General features: G+C 41.3%; 3 protein-coding genes across 4 annotated transcripts; 2 read left to right on the forward strand and 1 right to left on the reverse strand.

Moving 5' to 3' along the window:
• Positions 1-238: 238 nt before the first annotated feature.
• On the forward strand, positions 239-3840 carry vtnb (vitronectin b; the record flags this gene model as incomplete). Its single annotated transcript, XM_079283552.1, has 8 exons — positions 239-302; positions 1323-1439; positions 1580-1840; positions 2014-2153; positions 2482-2638; positions 2976-3134; positions 3220-3549; positions 3704-3840. The coding sequence occupies 8 exons, from the start codon at positions 239-241 to the stop codon at positions 3838-3840; spliced, it is 1365 nt and encodes a 454-aa protein (XP_079139678.1).
• Positions 3841-5521: 1681 nt separating this feature from the next.
• On the reverse strand, positions 5522-6795 carry LOC306788501 (uncharacterized protein; the record flags this gene model as incomplete). Its single annotated transcript, XM_079284050.1, has 3 exons — positions 5522-6151; positions 6243-6421; positions 6666-6795. The coding sequence occupies 3 exons, from the start codon at positions 6793-6795 to the stop codon at positions 5522-5524; spliced, it is 939 nt and encodes a 312-aa protein (XP_079140176.1).
• Positions 6796-10289: 3494 nt separating this feature from the next.
• On the forward strand, positions 10290-19476 carry aldh3a2b (aldehyde dehydrogenase 3 family, member A2b). Of its 2 annotated transcripts, none has more exons than XM_079282994.1 (11): positions 10290-10531; positions 11573-11735; positions 12524-12755; positions 14627-14712; positions 15257-15465; positions 15572-15689; positions 16484-16625; positions 16775-16941; positions 17047-17146; positions 17613-17851; positions 18757-19476. In XM_079282994.1, the coding sequence occupies exons 2-11, from the start codon at positions 11574-11576 to the stop codon at positions 18769-18771; spliced, it is 1470 nt and encodes a 489-aa protein (XP_079139120.1). In that variant the 5' UTR covers positions 10290-10531; position 11573; the 3' UTR covers positions 18772-19476. The 2 variants fall into 2 exon arrangements, with proteins under 2 accessions (XP_079139120.1, XP_079139121.1); XM_079282995.1 differs by having other exon boundaries at positions 18760-19476.
• Positions 19477-20801: the final 1325 nt, after the last annotated feature.

A 20801-nucleotide genomic window follows, 5' to 3' on the forward strand; every position in this document is an offset into this window, starting at 1 on the left:
AGACAGGACAGAGATCAACCGTCACAGTTTAATGATTGTCACAGCTGAGTGTTGACCAATCAGGATGGCAGATGCCTGGGGGTCAACGGCTTCTGAAAAACATCGATTGATCATCTGCACACAATGCTGCACCCTGAATTGGGGCACTCAAACTCATCTGTGTTCACTGATGTAAACAGGCACACAGTTGTGTTCTGAATTAAGATTCCACATTTTGTCATATTTTCTGTGAGTAGACATGAAGCCGGCAGTGGCTCTGCTGGGCCTCGTCCTCCTGCTGGACACCACCTTTGCTGCAGAAGGTAAGTCTTCCAGTTTATCTTTTCTAATTGAACTATGTTGAAGCTAAATGCAATATTACACCGGCACACTAAATAATAAAGATAAGACAAGAAAACAACGTGAAGTTGTATGTTTAATTTATTCGTCGTGAAATATTAAAAGTTTAAAGTGTTTTTTAATACTGTATTTTGCAGTATATGTTCATTCAGGATCGTATTACTTGTACGTCTTTAAATGCAGCTGTGTGTGCTGTAGCATCACCAAAATGTATTTCCATTTCATGCTGCTTTATACTTTTACTCCATCACATTTCAGAGGGAAGCATTTTATTCTTTTTACTCAACTACATATATTTGACAGCTGTAGTCCTACATACTATTTACCTTTCAGATCAGAATTTTTCAAGAAACAAAAATAAGATAAATATATTAAAATATGAAACGATAAGAAAGACATCGCAGTGTCTGATAGGATGGGTGCATGTTATCAATTAAGAGAGGTAGCCCCACCAGGTAGCTCCCGTTAGAGGGATTTTATTTACTGTGTAACATTTCGAGCACCAGGCTCTTCTGAGGAAGAGCCTGGTGCTCGAAACACTTTAAATTAAACACATTTGGATGAAAGATGAAATCTCAAATAATCCAATATTTTAATAAAAAGAAAAGATTTGAGAAAAGTGCGTGGCAGACCTTTAGGACTTTTGACCTACTGGAGGCGTCAGACCCCATAGGTTGGGAACCAACAGTCTCAAATACCTGTTGTCTGTAAATAAAGTAGATAAAACAAGCTCCACCTCGACCTGCTACATCAGTAAAATGCTACAGTAACCAACACATTGATGAATTAGTGCAGTATATCATAATGTGTCAGTCAAATGGGCCTTTTTTCTGTAGAGTAAATGCTTGTAATGGAGTATTTTGCACTGCTACCAATATACTTTTACTCAAGTAAAGGAGTACTTCCTCCACCACTGTCTGTCCAAGTCTGAACACATCAATACATGCCATGTCATTTGAAACAAACAAACTGCATTTCCTCAGAGTCCTGTGTGGGTCGCTGTAGCTCCTTCGACCTGCAGACAAAATGCCAGTGTGACTCCATGTGTGTGTACTATGGGAGCTGCTGCGGGGACTTTGAAACCATCTGCCCCAAAAAAAGTCTGTACAGCAGTAGAATATTACCATTTCACGAAATAAACAGTTTTCATTTTTTTATTCAAGTTTCTTGTTTTTGTAAATGAACACATTTTTACAGACACACCTTCATGTGACACAGCGTTCGTCTGTTCTGCCCTCAGCTGCTCGTGGCGACACCTTCGAGGAAACAGATGACGTGACAGAAGCAGTGACGACCGTCACAGAGCAACAAGGACAAGCACAAGGAGCAACTCTCCCACCAACTTTCAACACAGTTGCAGCAACCGTAACGGCCACATCTCCCACACCCATCACCACACAAGGGCCTGCACCATATGTAGAGCCTGACGCAGCGGCCTGCAGTGGTCGACCTTTTGATGCTTTTCTGCAGCTGAAGAACGGCTCGATATATGCTTTTAGAGGTAAACCTCCATGTCCACAAGGGGTTGTGTCTTATACAGTATGTTTCTCAAATCTGGACATCAGCACCCTTGACTGCACAAACCTGTGCAGGCTGTACATTTCATTTGGTATTTAAAAATGTTCAGTGTTGATACTTTGTGGATTTTTGATCCAACGCCTGCTTTTCCTTCAGGTGAATATTTCTTTGAGTTGGATGAGACGTCCGTACTTCCCGGTTACCCAAAACTCATCCAGGATGTGTGGGGGATCTCTGGACCCGTAGACGCGGCATTCACACGCATCAACTGCCAGGGAAAATCCTACATCTTTAAGGTAGAAACTTCTACCTCTCTCTAGAGTCTGCAAACAGTGAGTCTTTATCTTAAACTGGAGGAGTATTGTGAGTACTCTTTACATGGGAAACCCAAATCAATAAGAGATATTTTCATGCAAACAAACATTTGACTGAGAAAAAGCCAAAGAATCTGTACACAGTTGATTATTCACTTCATTAACAATGTTTCACTTCTCAAATCTTCATCAGGTAAAATACTAAGCCAACCATAACATATTTGTATGTATTATTTTACCATTGGCTCAGTATTCATAACAGACAGCATCAAACCTTACTGCTTTGTGCGTTGTCTTTATTCTCTCTCAGGGGAAACAGTACTGGAGGTTTGACGGTGACGTTCTGGATGAGGACTATCCGCGGGACATTTCAGTCGGCTTTGATGACATACCAGATGACGTGGATGCCTCTTTCGCCATACCAGCACCAAGTCACCTTGGCAAAGAGAAAGCCTACTTTTTCAAAGGTAACTTTGTGTGATGTTTTCAGTACTCAAAAGCTTCTTTAAATGCAGGACTTGTACTTGTAATAGAGTATTTCTACACTCTTGCTACTTTTACTTCAGTATAAGAACTGAGTACTTCTGGAAATCTCTGCTGGAAAGTGAAAGTACCTCGTCTCATCATTTCGTACAGGGGAAAGCTTAGTAATTATGAGGACACCCAAAACATTTTGGCGTGGACAATAGATGTAACCATGGCAGGACCCTGAAACCCCAGCAGCTAAATGGAATTCAGGCATCAAGTTTATTATTTTGTGTTTCCTACTGTGACAAGTCAAAATGAGTTTCTTTCTTTCTTCAGGGGACAAGTATTACCAGTATGAGTTCAAGCACCAGCCTTCCCATGAGGAGTGCGTCCACATGAGCAGGACCTCCCCCTCTGTGCTGTTCACACGATACACGGACCTCTTCTGTGATCAGACATGGGAGGATTTATTCACGGAGCTGTTTGGAAGCTCCTGTAAGGCCTCAGCTGTCTTTGTGTGTTTCATTGTGTTCTTACACATGTGTTTTCTAATCATCTGTCACCTTTCACCCTTACTCAGTCAGCAGTCACCAAACAGGCCCTCGCTTAACCAGTAGGGACTGGCAGGGCGTCGTTTCTCCTGTAGATGCTGCCATGGTGGGACGAGTCTACCTCAGCCCCAAACCCACGCCCTCTTCTCCTCCACCAGCGAGGAGGCGCAGCAGTCGGAGGAGGAGGCCCAGCAAGAAGCGGGCACAGCGAAGAAGGCAGAGTCGCCAGACGTTGCTCGATGATTTGTGGGGTTATGATGATTGGCTTGACTACAGCGACTTCAGTGGCATCTTTGATGAGACCCCCGCGCAGGAGTCCAAAAGCACCCCCGTGCAAAATGTGTATTTTTTCAAGAAAGGTATGAATACATGGAGTTATTTTTTATCGCATAGTCGGGCTCGGCTGTGTTTCAACACAATCGAAAATTCGAGTGAAAACGACAAAGATTATCTTTGAGCTTCCTCCTTTAACACTGTTTGGATTGTATGTTTATTATCTTTTTATGATGGCAGATAAATACTACAGAGTGGATCTGCAGACAAAACGTGTGGATTCTGCCAACCCTCCTTACCCACGATCCATTGCGAAATACTGGCTGGGCTGCAAGAGTGAAGCGACGCCTGATGCATCAAGGGCAGAGAAGAGATAGGCCGGCTGACTGGAGAAATTCACTCTGTTTTAAAATCACCTCTTATGAGAAGTCTTAACGTAATTACAAAATGAGCTTATAATAGCTTCTGTTATTTTTGTTGTTTGCATTTTATTCATGATAAATACCCTCTCTGATGTCCCCTCTATATTTAGGTGGAAAGGCAACAAATTCTGCATGATTTAATAAACTTCAGATTTCAGATCTGTGAGTATAATCTTCTTGTCCAAATGGTGTAGTCAACACACAGAAAAGACACACACACACACACCTAATGCCCTGTCTAGCTATCACTACATGCCCAACCTTAACACTGACCCTACCTGTTACCTGAACCGATAAATCAAAGCCCTTCAATAATAAATGGTATAGAATGTGTCCTCGCAAAAGATTGTTATTTGTTTTTTTACAAATGGTCACATTGGTGTAAGTTATTATTCTCTGCCTCAAAACTGCACATGTACACACTCACTTCAGTTGGTCTTCTAGATAGAAGCTATTCTAACATAGCCTGTTACAAGAATAACAGATTGGTGCACTGTGACCTGTGATTCTGTCCTCAGTCTGTCCAGCACACAGTTGCTCTCTTGAAAGAGGTGCACCCTCTGCTGGACAAAAGTGAATACATGTAAACTAAGAGCATTTTATGTGTAGATCTGTCATCCTATGTAATTCATTCATAACACTTTTTTTTATCACTGTGTTCTGCTTGCATTCATACAACCCTGATGCACTTATCCTGCCCAAATACAAGCCACAATAGACTCAGTTTTACATTTAGACAGTCACTGTTTAGCATGTTGATTCAGTGAGGAGGACATACTAACATAAATATCCTAAAGTCTCATGTTCTGTTTTCCCCTATTTAGCCTGCTAATATAGTGTACATGAATGCTCGAATTGTTGATGAGATTATCGTGACTCGAAACATGAGTTGTAACACGTTTGCAAGTGTGTTGCCTCGTACTGTCGAAAACGACTTCTGATTGGATGAGCGCGGAGAGTCACGTTCCGACACCGAACGTAAAGTGTCGAAAAAAGACGCTCTCGTGACTGTAACATGGATAACCATAGACCGTTCATATAACTGCTGTGAGTAGCATTGCGACTACTTTCTTCACCACGTAAAGACTAAACATCATAACCATAGTGTACTACAAAAGCTACGTTTAACATTACAGTGTATGTCAGTTTATAAACACCTGAAAATCACGGAGGGATGGCTTCCGGTTTTCAGAGTCAAAAGATGTTGCTTTTCTCGTAGTACCACAGTGTAAAAGCAGCTGCAGTTTACGCAAAGATTTCCATGTCGTCTGTTTGACGACTAGGTTGAACACTCTGTCATTTGAATCAGTAACAAAAAGGCCCCGCTGGGATTCGAACCCAGGATCTCCTGTTTACTAGACAGGCGCTTTAACCATCTAAGCCACGGCGCCACGTGATTGCCACGCCGACAAGACATGTCATGAAAGAACAGCACTCTACTTGTATAAAATAAATATGTTTTATTTGTAAAAAAATCTCAGTGATAATCCACAATTTGTAAATAACAGAATAATTTCATGAATTTAATTCACATCAGAAAGTAATTTATTTAGAGCAGTCCCACCATAAATACTATAGCTAAGCCTATTTACAATGAGGTGTATATAAACGATGTAACTTTTCTCTAAGATTTCAGTCAACCCAAAAGATAATCAATCATTGCCGCAGAAATATTAAAATCTGACAGATTGAAGTCGCCCAGCTGCTGAAAGCAGAGATCAGACAGGTCGTCCATGGACTCGTGACTGTAGAAGCTCTGATGGTCCAGCTGACCCTGGACGCTCTCCAGGGATCCAGGATGTCCGACTGCAGCGCAGCGGCTACCAACAGGCTGGGATCCCTGTGCATCTCCGAGGAAAGCCTCAAAGTCCTCCGTCAAATCCCATTCACTGAGCCCACCATGTGGGAACATATCATGGCAGTAATCAGTACATTCTGGGGTTTGGTAATAGTGGTATTGGGGGACTCCTAGACCCGGTCGATGCGGGGAGCAGCATGTAGCATGGTCGGCGGTGACAGGGGATGTAGGTGCGGGCAGGGTCATGGCCTGACTCCCCAGTATCGTTGAGAGCCTGGTGGACTGAGGTAGACTTGGATCAGGGTATCCTGCCGGGGCCGGTCGGCTGGGAGTAGGCGGTAAAGAAGGAACCAACTGTGGGAATGGTGTGTAGGAGAACTGATGACGGTAATCTGTGCAGGGCTTCTGGACCTCTTTTGTTGGTTTCTTGCTCTTGAAATAGCGCGCTCGTCGATTTTGAAACCAGACCTGTAAGAAATAATGAAATGTGGTTATTGTATGACACACTGGCGCGTTATCCAAATTTACGCATTGGAAGTTTGAGAAGCGTGTGGCATACCTGAATTTTAGACTCCGGTAGCCCAGTAATAGATGCAAGAGACTCCTTAATTGTGATGTCCGGGTACTGTGTGACAGAGAAGGCCCTCTCCAGCTCGCTCAGCTGAGCCTTGCTGAAAGTTGTGCGCTTCCGGCGGCGCTGGGTTTCCGAGCGCGTCCTGTGGGGAGCACCGTGATGCACTGTAGGGAGAGAACATTCCATGTTATATTTACAGTTATTTATCAGCTTTTCTGACCTCCCAATCGGAAATAAACACATTGCAAGTAACTACATTTGGAGATAAGCTACATAACGACTTGAGGAAATGGTTTAAACTTAACTTTGTACATCTTTGCAGCCCCACAATTAAAGAGAGCATATGCGTTGTTATCCACTAAAATTGGTTCACTCAGCCATATAAAAAAATAAATGTCAGTCACTCACCTCTGCTGGAGTCCTGTGCGTAATTGTCGTTGTTGTTCATGTCCGGGCATGCAGTGGGCCAGTAATGTCCCAAGTAAAACGTGTTTATCTCAGAAACATGACCGCCAGTAAAATCCAGCCCAAATGCCATTCTCCTCTACAGAGTTCAAACACAAAAGCAAAAAGAGGGATATGTTTCACCGAGTCTCTCCACGACACTGGTGATCAGGTAAGAGGGTTTTATACTCTGCTTGACAGACCGACCCACCCCCCTGCACCCCCACCCTCTCGCACGTCTCAGTGGATATTGTCAAGCCTTACAAACGCGTGCGTTTGATGTGTTACACACCTATACACTGCCTCGGCTATTAGGTGTCTGTTTGATCCCCGACGACCCGTTCATGTGACCATTTAGCCTAGAGCTTGTATCCGGGAGTGTCAGCTCACACTGAGATCGTCTGTAGCCTAAAAACATTTATAAAGTTACCCATACCTGTTTAGTTTTGGGGTAAATGGAAGAATGAAGGAGCAACATGTTTGTGCAATTTGTAACCTAAGGATTCGGACATGGCTAATAACCTGACAGGTAAAGCAACAATCACACTTTTCTGACACTTCAGTCTGTGGCACATCCTCTCCTCCACCTTTGCTGCCTCCTGGTGCGCATCAGAAGAAGAAGAAGAACTGTGTGTGGATATTGGAAGTGTATTGAAGAAGCTGCCGGAGTGCTATAATGTGTTGAGGTGACAAATCAGGCTACTTTTTCTCCTTCCTGGTCGGTTGTGTTTCTACCGATCGAGACATCAAAACACCGGATAACGCACAGTCCAATGCACAGCCAGTTCCCAGGCTAGTGCCAGACTCAGGGTTCGGACCATTGGAAACTGAATTTAAATTTACAAACATAAGGCGGCCTCAGAAGGCTAAACTCTAAGATGGAAATGTATTCAATTGAATTGCGTATTTTTGCTTTGAATGTGTCGAAAATAGAAAATAAACTACATATAGAATGACACGCCATACATTTTGTCTTGTCAGGACATATGATGAGCACGTGATGATTTGGGTTCATAACGGTCTGAAGATGAGACATCGACCCTGATGATTGCTTCACGTCAACAGTGAAGTGTTCACATTTACTCCTACTCCCACGAACAATGGGCCATTACGATCATAACTCAAACTACTGCTGATCGTCACATGACTTACATTTAGGCAACTGTACATCGATACCAAAAAAACAAATTGATGGGCCGTCGAAACAGGGTCACGCGCTGCCAGAGCTTCTGTGTCCCCTAACCCTCAAACAGAAACATGACGTAAACGTTTTATTTATAAGCTTGATGTCTGCAGATTTCCAATTTGTAAAGCTTGACAATGTATTTTTTGTGATATATTTAAATATGTTGTATATACCTCGTATTATTTTAGTTGGCCTACTTAATAGCTTATATTGTTATTGTGGTATATGTTGGTAAAGGCAAAAGAAGAGTGAGAGGTGGAAATACGCCACTAGATGGCAACATTAGACAGTTTATCTATCTATATCTATCTATCTATCTCTCTTTATATATATTTATATATATATATGTATGTAACAGGTTGTGTAACACTTATTTAGCTTTACACTGCAAAAGTGTTTGGTATGTGCATCGTGTATTTGTGGCAGCCCAATATGATAAGAACACGATAGGCCTACACAAGTTAAAGTACAGTATGGTAAAGATAAATATACAGACGGGTGACAAATTGAAGAAAAAAAACGAATAAGATGACAGAAAAATACAACAAATGTTGATGCTTCCAACACAGGACATGTGTGTTCACTGTCATCTCTGTGAATCTAGGACTTTATTTTGGAGCAACGTGTCTCCTCCACCATCATCAAAACACCAATTGAGGGAATATATTTCGGAGGAGTGCTGTGGATCCCTCCAGTAGAGCTCTGAGATTTTTCAACTCAAATTATTCAATACAACTTTATTATTCCACAAAGACAATATGATGTTGGTTATAATTAAAAACAGACCACAAACAGACATATTAACAAACAGACAATTAATAGCAAAAGAGCTGTTTGGAACTTCTTTGAGCTGATAATGCAGTTGCTTATTTTTCACTGGTCGAGTTTCAATTAGATTTTGACTTGTTATACTTTAGTATTAACTCATTCTACCAAAATGTATGGGGTCAAATAGACATATTGGTTTTATAGAAATCTTTACTTCTCTCACATTCCTGGTTCATGGAGTGACACTCGTCATCTCCTTTTGAGTTTTCTAGCCTCCAAATGGTATATTCCTAACCTCCCCATGAAAAAAAATAAAAAAAACAACTCACAATACACAAACTGTGCTTCTCTCTGTGTCTGAATGCCTTAGTGTATACCTCACACACTCAGGTGTGCACACAGAGATATGCTGGTCTTCTGTGTCCACACTCCTCTCTAAGAAATCAGGAGTGACACTCAGGTGTGAATGACCCTGTGCCCTCCTCTCCCTCACCTACGTCCTCGCTCCATCCTTCACAATACACAAACACCACTCCTCAGCCTGCTGTTTGATGTGGAAACTCCGTCAACATTCCCTGTCAACCTGAGGGATTTTTGGGTCAAATCCATGCGCTGCATGCCTGAGGTGAGAGGGCTACTCCTCGTGTCCCGCGCTGTAAATAAAGTTTTTCTTGATCTGAGAAATGGAAGCTGAGTGTGATTCCAGCTTGGCTGGGGATAAGAGACCGTCAGACTCTGAAGGGTAGGGAGGGAAAGCAGGAGTCAAGATTAAGTAACAAAATAAACAGATATCACGGCTCAGGAGGAATGCTGAGGACAAGACACTGGAATATTCTTTGAGCAGCATCTACAGCACTGTGATCGAGCAGGTCCATGTGATTTCAGCTTTGGATCAAAGTACAGACAGCAGGAGGGCAGAGCAGAAACTCCATTTAGAAAATTGTGGTTTTAGCCTGGGTCGTTTATTGTTTAATCAAATGAAATAATTATGAAGACAAAAGTTAATAAAAAAGTGAATTATTCTGTATAATACCTACACAACTTAAACATGTTCATGAAGGCTTGAGTGTGGCTTTTTAGAATTATTTGTGATGAAGGTGGAGGACTCTTTCTCTTTGGCTCATCATGCAGGTTGGCTTTGTTTAAGTTAATCAGGTATAATCAGGTTTACCATCTTAGTTTAGCATGTGAGCATGCTAGTATGGAAGCCCATTCTATGGAGGCCCTAAAAATAATAAAGATCCTGTGAATCATTATAATGAGAAACTTTCTAAAAATAATTACTTAGTATTTCATAATTATTACAAAATACGTTTTTATGAGATAATGTCATAATTATTAAAGAGTTTCATAATTACAAGATACTAAGTCATTCTTTTTAGAAAGTTTCTCATTATAATGACTTACAGGATCTTTATTTTTCCATCACAGGAGCAGGAATGGGCTTCCATATCCTATCACTCCGCACATAGACACTGTTGGTGATGACTTTACTGTTGCAGGTATTTTGTAAGTTTAAGTATTTTTGCAAACTGGCTAAAAGTAAAAACGTCAACCTCACAGTGGCGTTAGAGGAGAACGTAACGTGTGGGTTCATCCTCTGGGGACTACACATGTCTGTTCAAAACATCCGGGATGGTCTGGACTACAGCGGTGAACCAAGTGACAGACGTTGAGCTAGTCATGTAGCTTTGACGCTAACATAGCTAAAAGCTAGCCTCAGGCAGCAGTTAGGCCACGCCCACACCGGGGCGGGACCTAACGGAACAAGGGTTGTGTTTACTTGTATCGTCGTTATTCAGCCTCTCTCCTACGCGGTGTTCCTCCATCCAGAGCGAAGGATCTCAAGACATTCACCCGTACTCCAATTAATCAGGTAGGAATTAAAAACAAAACTGTGCAGTGTTTAATAAGTGCAGAATAGTCCAGGTTCAGTTAAAAATATATAAAGGTCCATTATCAAGTAACTACAGCATAATATACCGGATGTCCTCGTTAATGTTCTTTGTCACGCGTATTTTAACTACTGTGAAACGTTAGTTTCCCTTTACTGCACCTTCAACTCTCACCCAGTGGGCTGGTTGTAGTTCTCATGGAGGTTTCCTGTTACGATCCTATTATAACACATCTCTCTGTTGTATATAAACAAAAGAAAGAGCAGCACAGACTACCACGGTTAGGTAAAGTTAGAAAGATATTGACAGATTCGGACTTCCCGGTTCAATAAATCGTGAACGAAACGTTGCTAAAATACAAACGATACCTCCCTATAACCGTAGTGAGGTAGACGACAAGCTACAACCTTAATTTAATTAAAACGGGCCGTCTTACGGACTCCTCCGAGCTGGACAATCGGCATTGGTCTCAATGAGCTGCTGGCTGCAAGACGAGTGCGCAGGGACCGTCTACAAAGTGCAATGCGGAAAATACCTACTATCTGTCAATATCTTTCTAACTTTACCAAAGTGACTACCACCTGGAGACATTTCAACTGCGTCACTGCAGAACAATAACAGAGTTTATGAGGTGAACAGCCTTCAGTGGTTTTATCATACAGTATTATAAGTTAGCCTACTTTTAGGCGAAGCATTAAGTATTCAAATCGTCTGCTTTATTACAGTTATTTGTAAGAATACTCCACTACAAGTAAAAGTCCTGAATTCTACGACATTTCCAATAAAGTTAAATACAGTATTGAATGTACCAAAGACATTTATTGCATTATTGTTTCTGATTAGAGCGGCAAACATTAATCTATTGACAGAAAACTATTTTGATAATCGATTAATCCTTTTGGGTTATCTTTTAAGAAACAAAAAAATTGGTAAAATCCCTGTTCACAACCTGTTTGACAGTTGTGATGCACAGTGTACTACACAATAGTCCAAAAACAAATTGGGAATCTTTTTCTCCCCAGGATGTCCCGGGAGCAGCAGGCGGTGGCTCGTGCCAGGAAAGCCTTCGAAACAGGCAGGTCCAAATGCTTAGATCACCGGATTCGCCAATTGAAGAACCTGCAGCGGTTATTCATTGAGAAACAGAGTGTGATTTCAGATGCTGTCAAGAAAGACCTCAATAAGGTGAGTAGTACGAGGGTCTTCCTCACGGCCCAAAATAATATATACCTGGTCTCCAACGAGCTTGAGAGTCAGGGTCTGAGAGTAAAACTCACCAGTTCAGAGTCTGTTGGGTCAGACCTGAGTGTTTAGATTGTGCACATTACAGATTTTCATGGTTTAATCTACACAACACAAGGGTTTAGACGTCAGGTCTGAAATATAACAATGAAGTCCTGGACTTAGTTCCACTCTTGTCTCTGATGTTCACAAACCTTTATCAAGGCTGGGAAAGGCATTCAAAGTCTCAATGTTAAGATTGAGTAGAAATAAGAACTAGACAACCGGAATCATATGAACAAACAAATGATACAATATTTTAAGAAAGTCAGAATTATCATCCAAAAGTCCAAAAAAACAACAGTTGTGAAACAAGTTATCAGAGGGTCAGAGGGTCGGCGGTTCGATCCCCGGCTCCGCATGTCGATGTGTCCTTGAGCAAGACACTTAACCCCAAATGTCTCCCGTAGTTGTGCCTACGGTGTATACATGTGATAGAATCTGAATTTTAAGTTGCTTTGGATAAAAGCGTCTGCTAAATGACTGTAATGACTGTAAAGTTAAAGATGCAAATATTGATGAAGTAGAAAGGAGATTAGAAAACATATTAAGATCTCCACAAAGGAAAGGATTAAAGTGGTTACAATTGTAACACCTTTTTGGTTGCACAGACAGATGAAAACATACAGTGAAAAAAATACCAAAAAATGCAACATCAGCAATGAGCCCAACGTTATTGTCTTCAACCCCAGAGCGAGGTGGGCACCCAGCTATACGAGACTCTGGGTCTGGAGGGGGAGATCAGCCTGGCCATCAAGAAGCTGAAGGAGTGGGCCGCCCCTCGGCCCGTGGAGAAGAACCTGATGACCATCTCGGACACGGTCTACATCAAGCCGGAGCCGCTGGGAGTGGTGCTCATCATCGGGGCCTGGAACTACCCCTGGGCTGTCACCATCCAGCCGCTCATAGGAGCCATCGCAGCTGGTACTGTAGCATGCCGCTATGTGTGTGTGTGTGTGTGTTTGTGTTTGTGTGTGTGTGTGTGTGTGTGTGTGTGTGTGTGTGTGTGTGTGTGTGTGTGTGTGTGTGTGTGTGTGTGTGTGTGCGTGTGTGTGTGTGTGTGTGTGATGTAACCAGGTCAGCGTTCACATTTCTATCTGATTCCCCCTGTGATGAACTTTGAGACGGGATCGGTCTAATCTCAGACACACTGATGCAAGAGATGAGTCCACTTTGACCGCTTGAGCAATTTCAAAATGACACAAGACAGCACAGTCATCACAATGTAGAGTTTCTAGAGGCACCCGGGGCTCAACACTAGCACCAGCCACCAGCTAAATGCTGTTACAAGTGGCTGGTACATCTGCTTCACTCACCAGCCAAGAAAAACAATGTTAATATTTTGAGTGGCTGGTAAAAGTTGAACATTCACTAGCCTTTTGGTCGGTGGACAAAAGAGGTGATTATATAGCCGTCTTATAACTGTCTTTTGACCAATAAACCACAACATCTCTCTTTAATTGTTGGAGGCAATGTGGGTATCCAGTTGTCCATTATTATTCTTTTATTTTTCTAGTCCCGGTCTTGTGATCATAACTACTTCAGTTCCTGTTTAATCCAGTCACTGCTCAGCATTCTTTCCTCTCTTATCCATTTGTGATTATTGGGTCAGAGGCCACTCTGCGCTGCAGCCAAGAGAAAGGCATAAGATTAGCAGTCGATTCAGAGTAAGAAATGTCCTCCGACGTCTGTATTTATCACACATGCAGGTGATAATGTGTCCGTGTTGGTGTGTTGTTCACGCGTGAACACGCATGTCTCAACTTTGTGCCTTGATCCTATCAGTGATTTCTCCAAGGACAAGGTTGGAGCCTGAGTGAATCACTAATCAGCTCCACGATAATAAGTGAACGAATGTATAATTTATTTCTCTTCAACGGCCACTCTGCCTTGAGTGCCTTGTCTCGACTCTCATCACTTTGTGATGCGAACCCCCGTGTGGAGAGTTCTCTTGTGACTGTTTAGCATGACACTGCAGTATTTTCACAGTCTTTTGTCTTGGTCCTCCTGTGCGTGAGTCTTTTGTTTGTACCTTGACCCCAGTGATGGTTTTACATATTCGTGCTAGGGGGAGCGGCTGCAGGTAGACGGCACATGTGTGTTTCATTTGGATGAAGGCTTTAGACTAAAAACATTGATGGCTGAAGCACTTAAATGAACTGAGTGTTTTCAGGCTGCAGCCCATGCACTAAGTGTTTGCACAGCATGGACTCTGTCCTTCACTCCAGCATTATCAGATCTCACTCTGACTGTCGTATCTTTTCTCTTTATTTATTGGACAAATGCAGATAATAAACCTAAAAGGCAGCACCAGACAAAAGTGACTCAGATTTAACAAATTTAAAGATTTTAAATACAGGCTCTCATATATAATAACTTTTAACACAGAAATACAGTTACAGGTCGAGAAAATGTGCTGACAGCGGTGAAAGAAATCCCAAAGGTTCATCAGAAGTTGCATAAATAAAATGCAGCTTCTTCAAAACTGAGATGACGAAGAGAAGCAACTACTTATGTAGTTGTTAGTGGTATTACATGTTTCCTCCATTCAAAAGGAAGCCTGATATACACATGTAAATAAGCCACTGTTTGCTTGGTGCGTTCACTGTGTCAACTTTCAGATTTCAGTGTTCCACTTGTTGTTGCTGCCCCCTAGTGGCCAAATAACTCAACTGATATCAGGTTCAAACGAAGGTACAGTGGAAGAAAACAAGACTTTGGGGATTATTCTTTTAGGAGTGGGCCATGTGTTTCAATCTGGTGATATCTGCTGCTTTTGTCATTTCCCTGTCCAGGTAATGCAGCCGTGGTGAAGCCCTCCGAGGTCTGTGTTCACACTTCAAAGGTCATGGAGGACCTGCTGCCGCTGTACATCGACAAAGTAAGCATGACGTGACACGAAAGTGAACCAAGGCACTGTTATTGTTCATGACATGTCAGCATATTGTTGTTTCTTAAGCAGACTTAATTGACAACAGACAAATTAAATATCATGTCAATGATAAGTTCGAGAAAAATGTGCTTTCTCAAACAGGATTATGTCCTCTTTGAACAAAAACACAGATTTTTGGCCGTGTTTATAGTCCACGTTACGAGCCTTTCTTTCTTCCTGCTGGCTCCATGTGCACTGACACAGTAATCAGGCAAACAATTCTCACCTTTAGGATAGAATGTAAAGTTGGTGTTGGGCAACCATGCATACAAAGGCTCATAACAGGTAAAGTGAAAGTCTTTGCTTGGCTCTTTTATTGTGAAAAATATCCAGCAAACGCTATTATTTCCACTAAAAGGTCTACAAAAACAAAACAAAAAGACGCATCACAAGACTTGATTAAAACTGAGTGCGACAAAGACACACAGCACATTGCTTGAGGGCCTGCGTGCTGCTTTGTGATAACCGAGTGTGTTTCCACCCTGTGTGTCAGGAGCTTTACCCTGTAGTAACCGGCGGCGTGTCAGAGACACAGGAGCTGCTGCGTGAGAGGTTTGATCACATCTTCTACACGGGTAACTGCATGGTGGGCAAACTGATCATGGCGGCCGCTGCCAAACACCTGACGCCTGTCACCCTGGAGCTGGGCGGCAAGAGCCCCTGCTACATCGACAAGGACTGTGACATAAGCATAGCCTGCAGGTCAGCACGATGATGAGACGTGGACCAAACATTTGTTTCCATCCAGTCCCTGTTTTACTGTCGCTGTTCTTTAGCTCCTCCTGTTAACTCTTCCGCTGCTGTGTAGGCGTGTTGCCTGGGGAAAGTACACCAACTGTGGTCAGACCTGCATCGCCCCAGACTACATCCTGTGTGAGCCCAGCGTCCAGGACCGGGTCATTGAAGAGGTCAAGAAGTCCATAAAGGTACTGAAGACGTGAATACACACTCAGGAAAAGTAATTCATTCACTCCTCAACTTCAAAAACAGGCAATGCTCTCCGCAAGATTCTTTGTCAAAGACTCCAAAATGATTCACAGCTGTAACCTGCAATGTCAGAAAGTCATGTTGTTGTAAAATAGTTTAAGTAAAAAAAAAAGTTAAAAAAAGTCTAAGTACCGGTATAAGTAAACCACAAAACAATCAAAAATTTAGGGGAAAACAAATTCCATACCCGCTTTGCATGAGTCTTTTAATGCTGAAATATAGGATACCGAAAACTAGACGTTGTCTTTTAGGTATTTATTCTCTGCGCAGAGAAGGTTCAGTGTCAGTGAGGAAGAACCAAGTGTAAAGTGAACTCACTTTCTTTATACAGAAGGAGCAACGGTGGGGGCCGATGTTACAGACACTTTGGTCTCAGACTGATAGAAACAACAATGAACAACAAGCGGCGGGACGGCCTTGGCGCTGGAACATTCTCATACAACACAGTTACAGTTAACTTTGCGCGCCGGCAAGGGTGAATTCTTCTTTTGTGCAACAATAAGAAAGATACATCTGGGCGCGTACGCTAACACAGTGAAGTTCACCTGAGTTCAGAGCAAACTAAGTAGAAATATACACTATACTACGTATATTATGTAGAAATATCTACACTGAGTAGAAATATATACTCAGTCAAAATGTACCATTACAGTACTTCTTCAGTTGAATCAGTCTTCTTTGCGTGGATGTAACAAGAATACTTGCGTAGTAACGACACCGTTTCCTCTGGCAGGAGTTCTACACCGACAACCCAAAGACCTGTCCGGACTACGGACGCATCATCAACCAGCGCCACTTCAAGAGAATAATGAACATGCTGGAGGACAGCGACATCGCCGCAGGAGGAGACAACGACGAGTCAGACTGCTACATAGGTAATCCTGCCGACAGCCAAATGAAAATCAATCAGGAGGGAGCTCTTTTCATGGTTTTCATTCAGGCAATTACGGAGACGTAAGTGATGAAGAACAGACTATGAAAACCATGCAATGTTTGATAAACAGTGTTTCTGCGTTGTGTTTAGCCCCCACAGTTCTGCGGGACGTGAAGCCAGAGGCGAAGGTGATGCAGGAGGAGATATTTGGACCTCTGCTTCCCATCTTGCCGGTCAACGGCCTGGGCGAAGCGATCAAGTTTATCAATAAAGGAGAGAAACCTCTGGCCATCTATGTCTTCTCATCAAATGACAAGGTACATCAGACATCGTTGGACACATGCAGACGCAGAGCAGAGTAGTCGACACGTACAGGGTGTAGTTACAGATTCAGGAGCAGAACATGACTTGTCTCTCTTCAGGTGATAAAGAGAATGACAGACGAGACCTCCAGTGGAGGACTGCTGGCCAACGACTGTCTCGTGCACTATTCTGTCAGCTCGCTGCCTTTCGGAGGAGTGGGTGAGTACTGACAGTGACAACTCTTTGTAGAAATGGTTCTGAAAACAAGAGTTCACTTAGTTTTTATCCTTTTGCTGTTTGACTTGTTGGGGGAACTAAGCTGTTCACTCACTCAGTCCTACCTGTGTAGGTCATGCAGAGGGGCATGAAGGTGCTCTCTAGTGTGACGTTATGGAAAAATAAAGCCAATAAGTCACAAACATACCTGGAAAGACCAGGTCGACCCGATTTGATTTACGGTTACAAAGCCCATCAGTGCATCACTCACAACGTTTTAGACTGATACCTTTCAGACATTAATGAAAACCAACGGATGTCTGACAGGTATCAGGAAATCAGTCTCTTTGACCTTTTTAGGGTTGATTTCTGTCCCCGTAGCTCAAATATTTGATCCCACATCAACATGTTTTTGATTGATTTAAAGCCATGAAACAGTCAAACCTTCTCCCTCTGTTTTCCTGAACAGGAAACAGTGGTATGGGCTGCTACCACGGGAAGTTCAGCTTCGACCAGCTGAGCCACCTGCGTGCTTGTCTCATCAAGCAGCTGAAAATGGAAGGTGTGAACAGCATGCGCTACCCGCCTCACACGCTCAAGAAGCTGGGCTGGGCGCGCTTCTTCATCCTGAATAACGTGGACGTGGGCTGGATGGGGCGGATGGCGCTCTTAGCCGTCCTGGCTGTGGTGGCTGCGGTTGTGCTGCAGGTGAGTCACAGAGGAGACGAACACAGGTACAAACATGTTCACGTTGAGTGTCATGAGGAGGCAGAGATGAAAGGAAAAACACACACACTGATCGCTCTTCAAGCACCAACTTTCAGATGTTTGTCAGAGTGTTTTATTGAGGTTGCAAAGAACTGGGAAGATTGAAATGCCAGTCATCGGCTGCGTGTATATTTTGCAGATGCCAAGAAGTTTAATTTCAGTTTCAGAATTTACACATTCAAGGTACTTGTACTTTCCATTTTATGCAACTTTCTACTTTTATAGACGGACATGTTGTAGTTTTTTAAACTTCACTGACAGCTTTAGTTACCTTTCAAATTACAATATTTCATAACTTTTCCTGTCCAGTGAAAAGCACATAATCTCCAAATTTGGTGATTATGATTTCTGATAAACTGAAGGATGAAGTGTTCTTTTATGTGTTGAGAAAAATCTCCTACTTCTTAAGATAAATAAACTATTAAAAAACCCACGAAGATCAGCTGGAAAATGTATGATAACAAAGCTGAAAACCAGGCTGTTTTAAGTAGAATATGATGCGTTGCTATTTAATCAACAACACATCAGTATATAAAGTAGTTAAGTTTAGCAGCATACTCACAAAAGCATCAGTCATATTACGGTAATCCAAAAACATTACATATAATGGTAAAACACTGCCAGGGACCATTTTACTGCATAATGAGTACGGTACTTTCTTTTGATAATTCGAGTACATTTTGATGATACTACTAACAAACAACACAGGATACAAAGAGGACAGGCACCCAGTGGGGGCAAACACGTCACAGCTTATACCTTTGAGATGCTTGACGGTGAAGTATATTCCTCCTGATAATGAGAGGCGATAAAATGATGAAGAATATCTCTTTGTTTTCCTCCAGAAGTATCTCCTTTGAAGACATCGCGCTGCTTCAAAGACAACAAGTGTCTTGTTTGAAGAAAAGAAATTTCAAACCATTTCAAGGATTAGTGTCTGTATGAATCAGATCATCATCTGCTCAGGACATAATATGGGAAATGTTTGGGGTGATGCCTGAATTCATTTTATATTTCAATAACTGTGTCAGAAGTTTCAATGTAGCCAGCATCTTATTTTCATGAAGGTAATTATTTATGTATGGCTCTTAAATTTGTCTTCTGCACTACTATGTTTAATTGTAACCCATAAGACAACGTTTACATACTTAAAAAACACTTTAAATACACTTTAAATCACACAATATAATGCTGTGATTTTGCGTTGCATTATTTCAAATGAAGTAACAAGATGTGTTACGACTGTGATGTCAACAACATTTGCAGCATTTGATAACAATTAATGAATGTTCAATGAAGGGCTGAAACAAATGAAGTTAGTTGCAATTTCTGCGTAATGAAACAGTTTTTATTGTGTCGGGGTAACCTACAGTTCACTTTGTGTCCGTTCCATTTCAATGATGGTTCAGCTAATAACTGATAATTCATTTAAATTTGTTAACAAATTTAAACAACCTTGTAACTTGTTTAGTGGTCTATAAATAACTGTAGTTGCTAACGTTGTTTTTGGTTTTATCAAACCATCGCAATTTTAAGCGATTTGTAATTAATAGTTGAATATACATACATGTATTTCTATATTGGATTAATATTCAAATAAATATATTTCTACATGTATCAGTTTGTGATTTGATTTTTAATTATTCTTTTTTTCACAATTAATTATTACATTTATAAAGCCATTCCATTACTTACCGTAATCATAATGTATTTTTGCTGTTCTTCTGATTTAAGAAGATAGTTTTTAAGGTGCTTCTGGGAAAAGGAAAAATAATCTGCTCTTTTTTTCTGAAGTAACGAGATACTTCAAAATCTCTCACTCAGTGGTGGAATGCAAATACATTTACTCAAGGAATGTACTTTCCTAAATACGTTAAATAAGTACGTTACCTAAATATTCCATGTTATGCTACTTTATACTTCTACTCCACTACATTTTGGAAGTCAATAATGTACTTTTTACTGCACTACATTTATTTGGCAAAGTTACTTAGTTTTTAGTCTCAGAGTATTAATACAAAACTCAGCAGTATAATAAAATAAGCCGCACCTTTACCCACTGCAACATTAAAATGATGAGCACATTAATGATTCAATAATGATGATAAAATCACAATAATGTAACAATAACAATATTATTCGGAAACAGACCCCTCTGCATAATGAGTGCTTTTACTTTCGGTACTTGAAGTATATTTTGATGCCAATGTAACCCACTTAAAACAGCACAAAAAAGTGAGTTTAGTATTTTCTCCTTCTACACTAGCTATTGTTGACCAGCAGAGGGCAGTGGTGGCGCTGCAGAGAGAGAGATCAACAACAACAGCGCTTCTCGCACAGGGAGAGTAGAGTAAGAGCGCAGAATGATAGCAAGCTAACCAAAGTAAATAAACCACACAGAGCAGAAAGTATTAACTCAACATACAAGTTAGTTTGAAGGTTATTCTGAACGAAGTCTGCCCCAAAATGGGTTACAAGGAGCCACTGGTCGAAGCTCTGCCGAGAATTTTAACAAATTGTCTGGTGAGTGTTTGTTCCGAATATCCCGTTTTGTCTAACATAAAGTTAGCTTAAAGTTAGCGACATAAAGTTAGCTTAAAATTATTTACATGAAGTTAGCATGAATTTATTTACATGAAGTTAGCTTAAAGTTATTTACATAAAGTTAGCAGAAAGTTATTTACATGAAGTTAGCTTAAAGTTATTTACATAAAGTTAGCATAAAGTTATTTACATGAAGTTATCTTAAAGTTATTTACATAAAGTTAGCATAAAGTTATTTACATGAAGTTAGCTTAAAGTTATTTACATAAAGTTAGCATAAAGTTATTTACATGAAGTTAGCTTAAAGTTATTTACATAAAGTTAGCATAAAGTTATTTACATGAAG

The sequence above is a fragment of the Melanostigma gelatinosum genome (assembly GCF_949748355.1).
Source record: "Melanostigma gelatinosum genome assembly, chromosome: 14".
NCBI lineage: Eukaryota > Metazoa > Chordata > Actinopteri > Perciformes > Zoarcidae > Melanostigma > Melanostigma gelatinosum.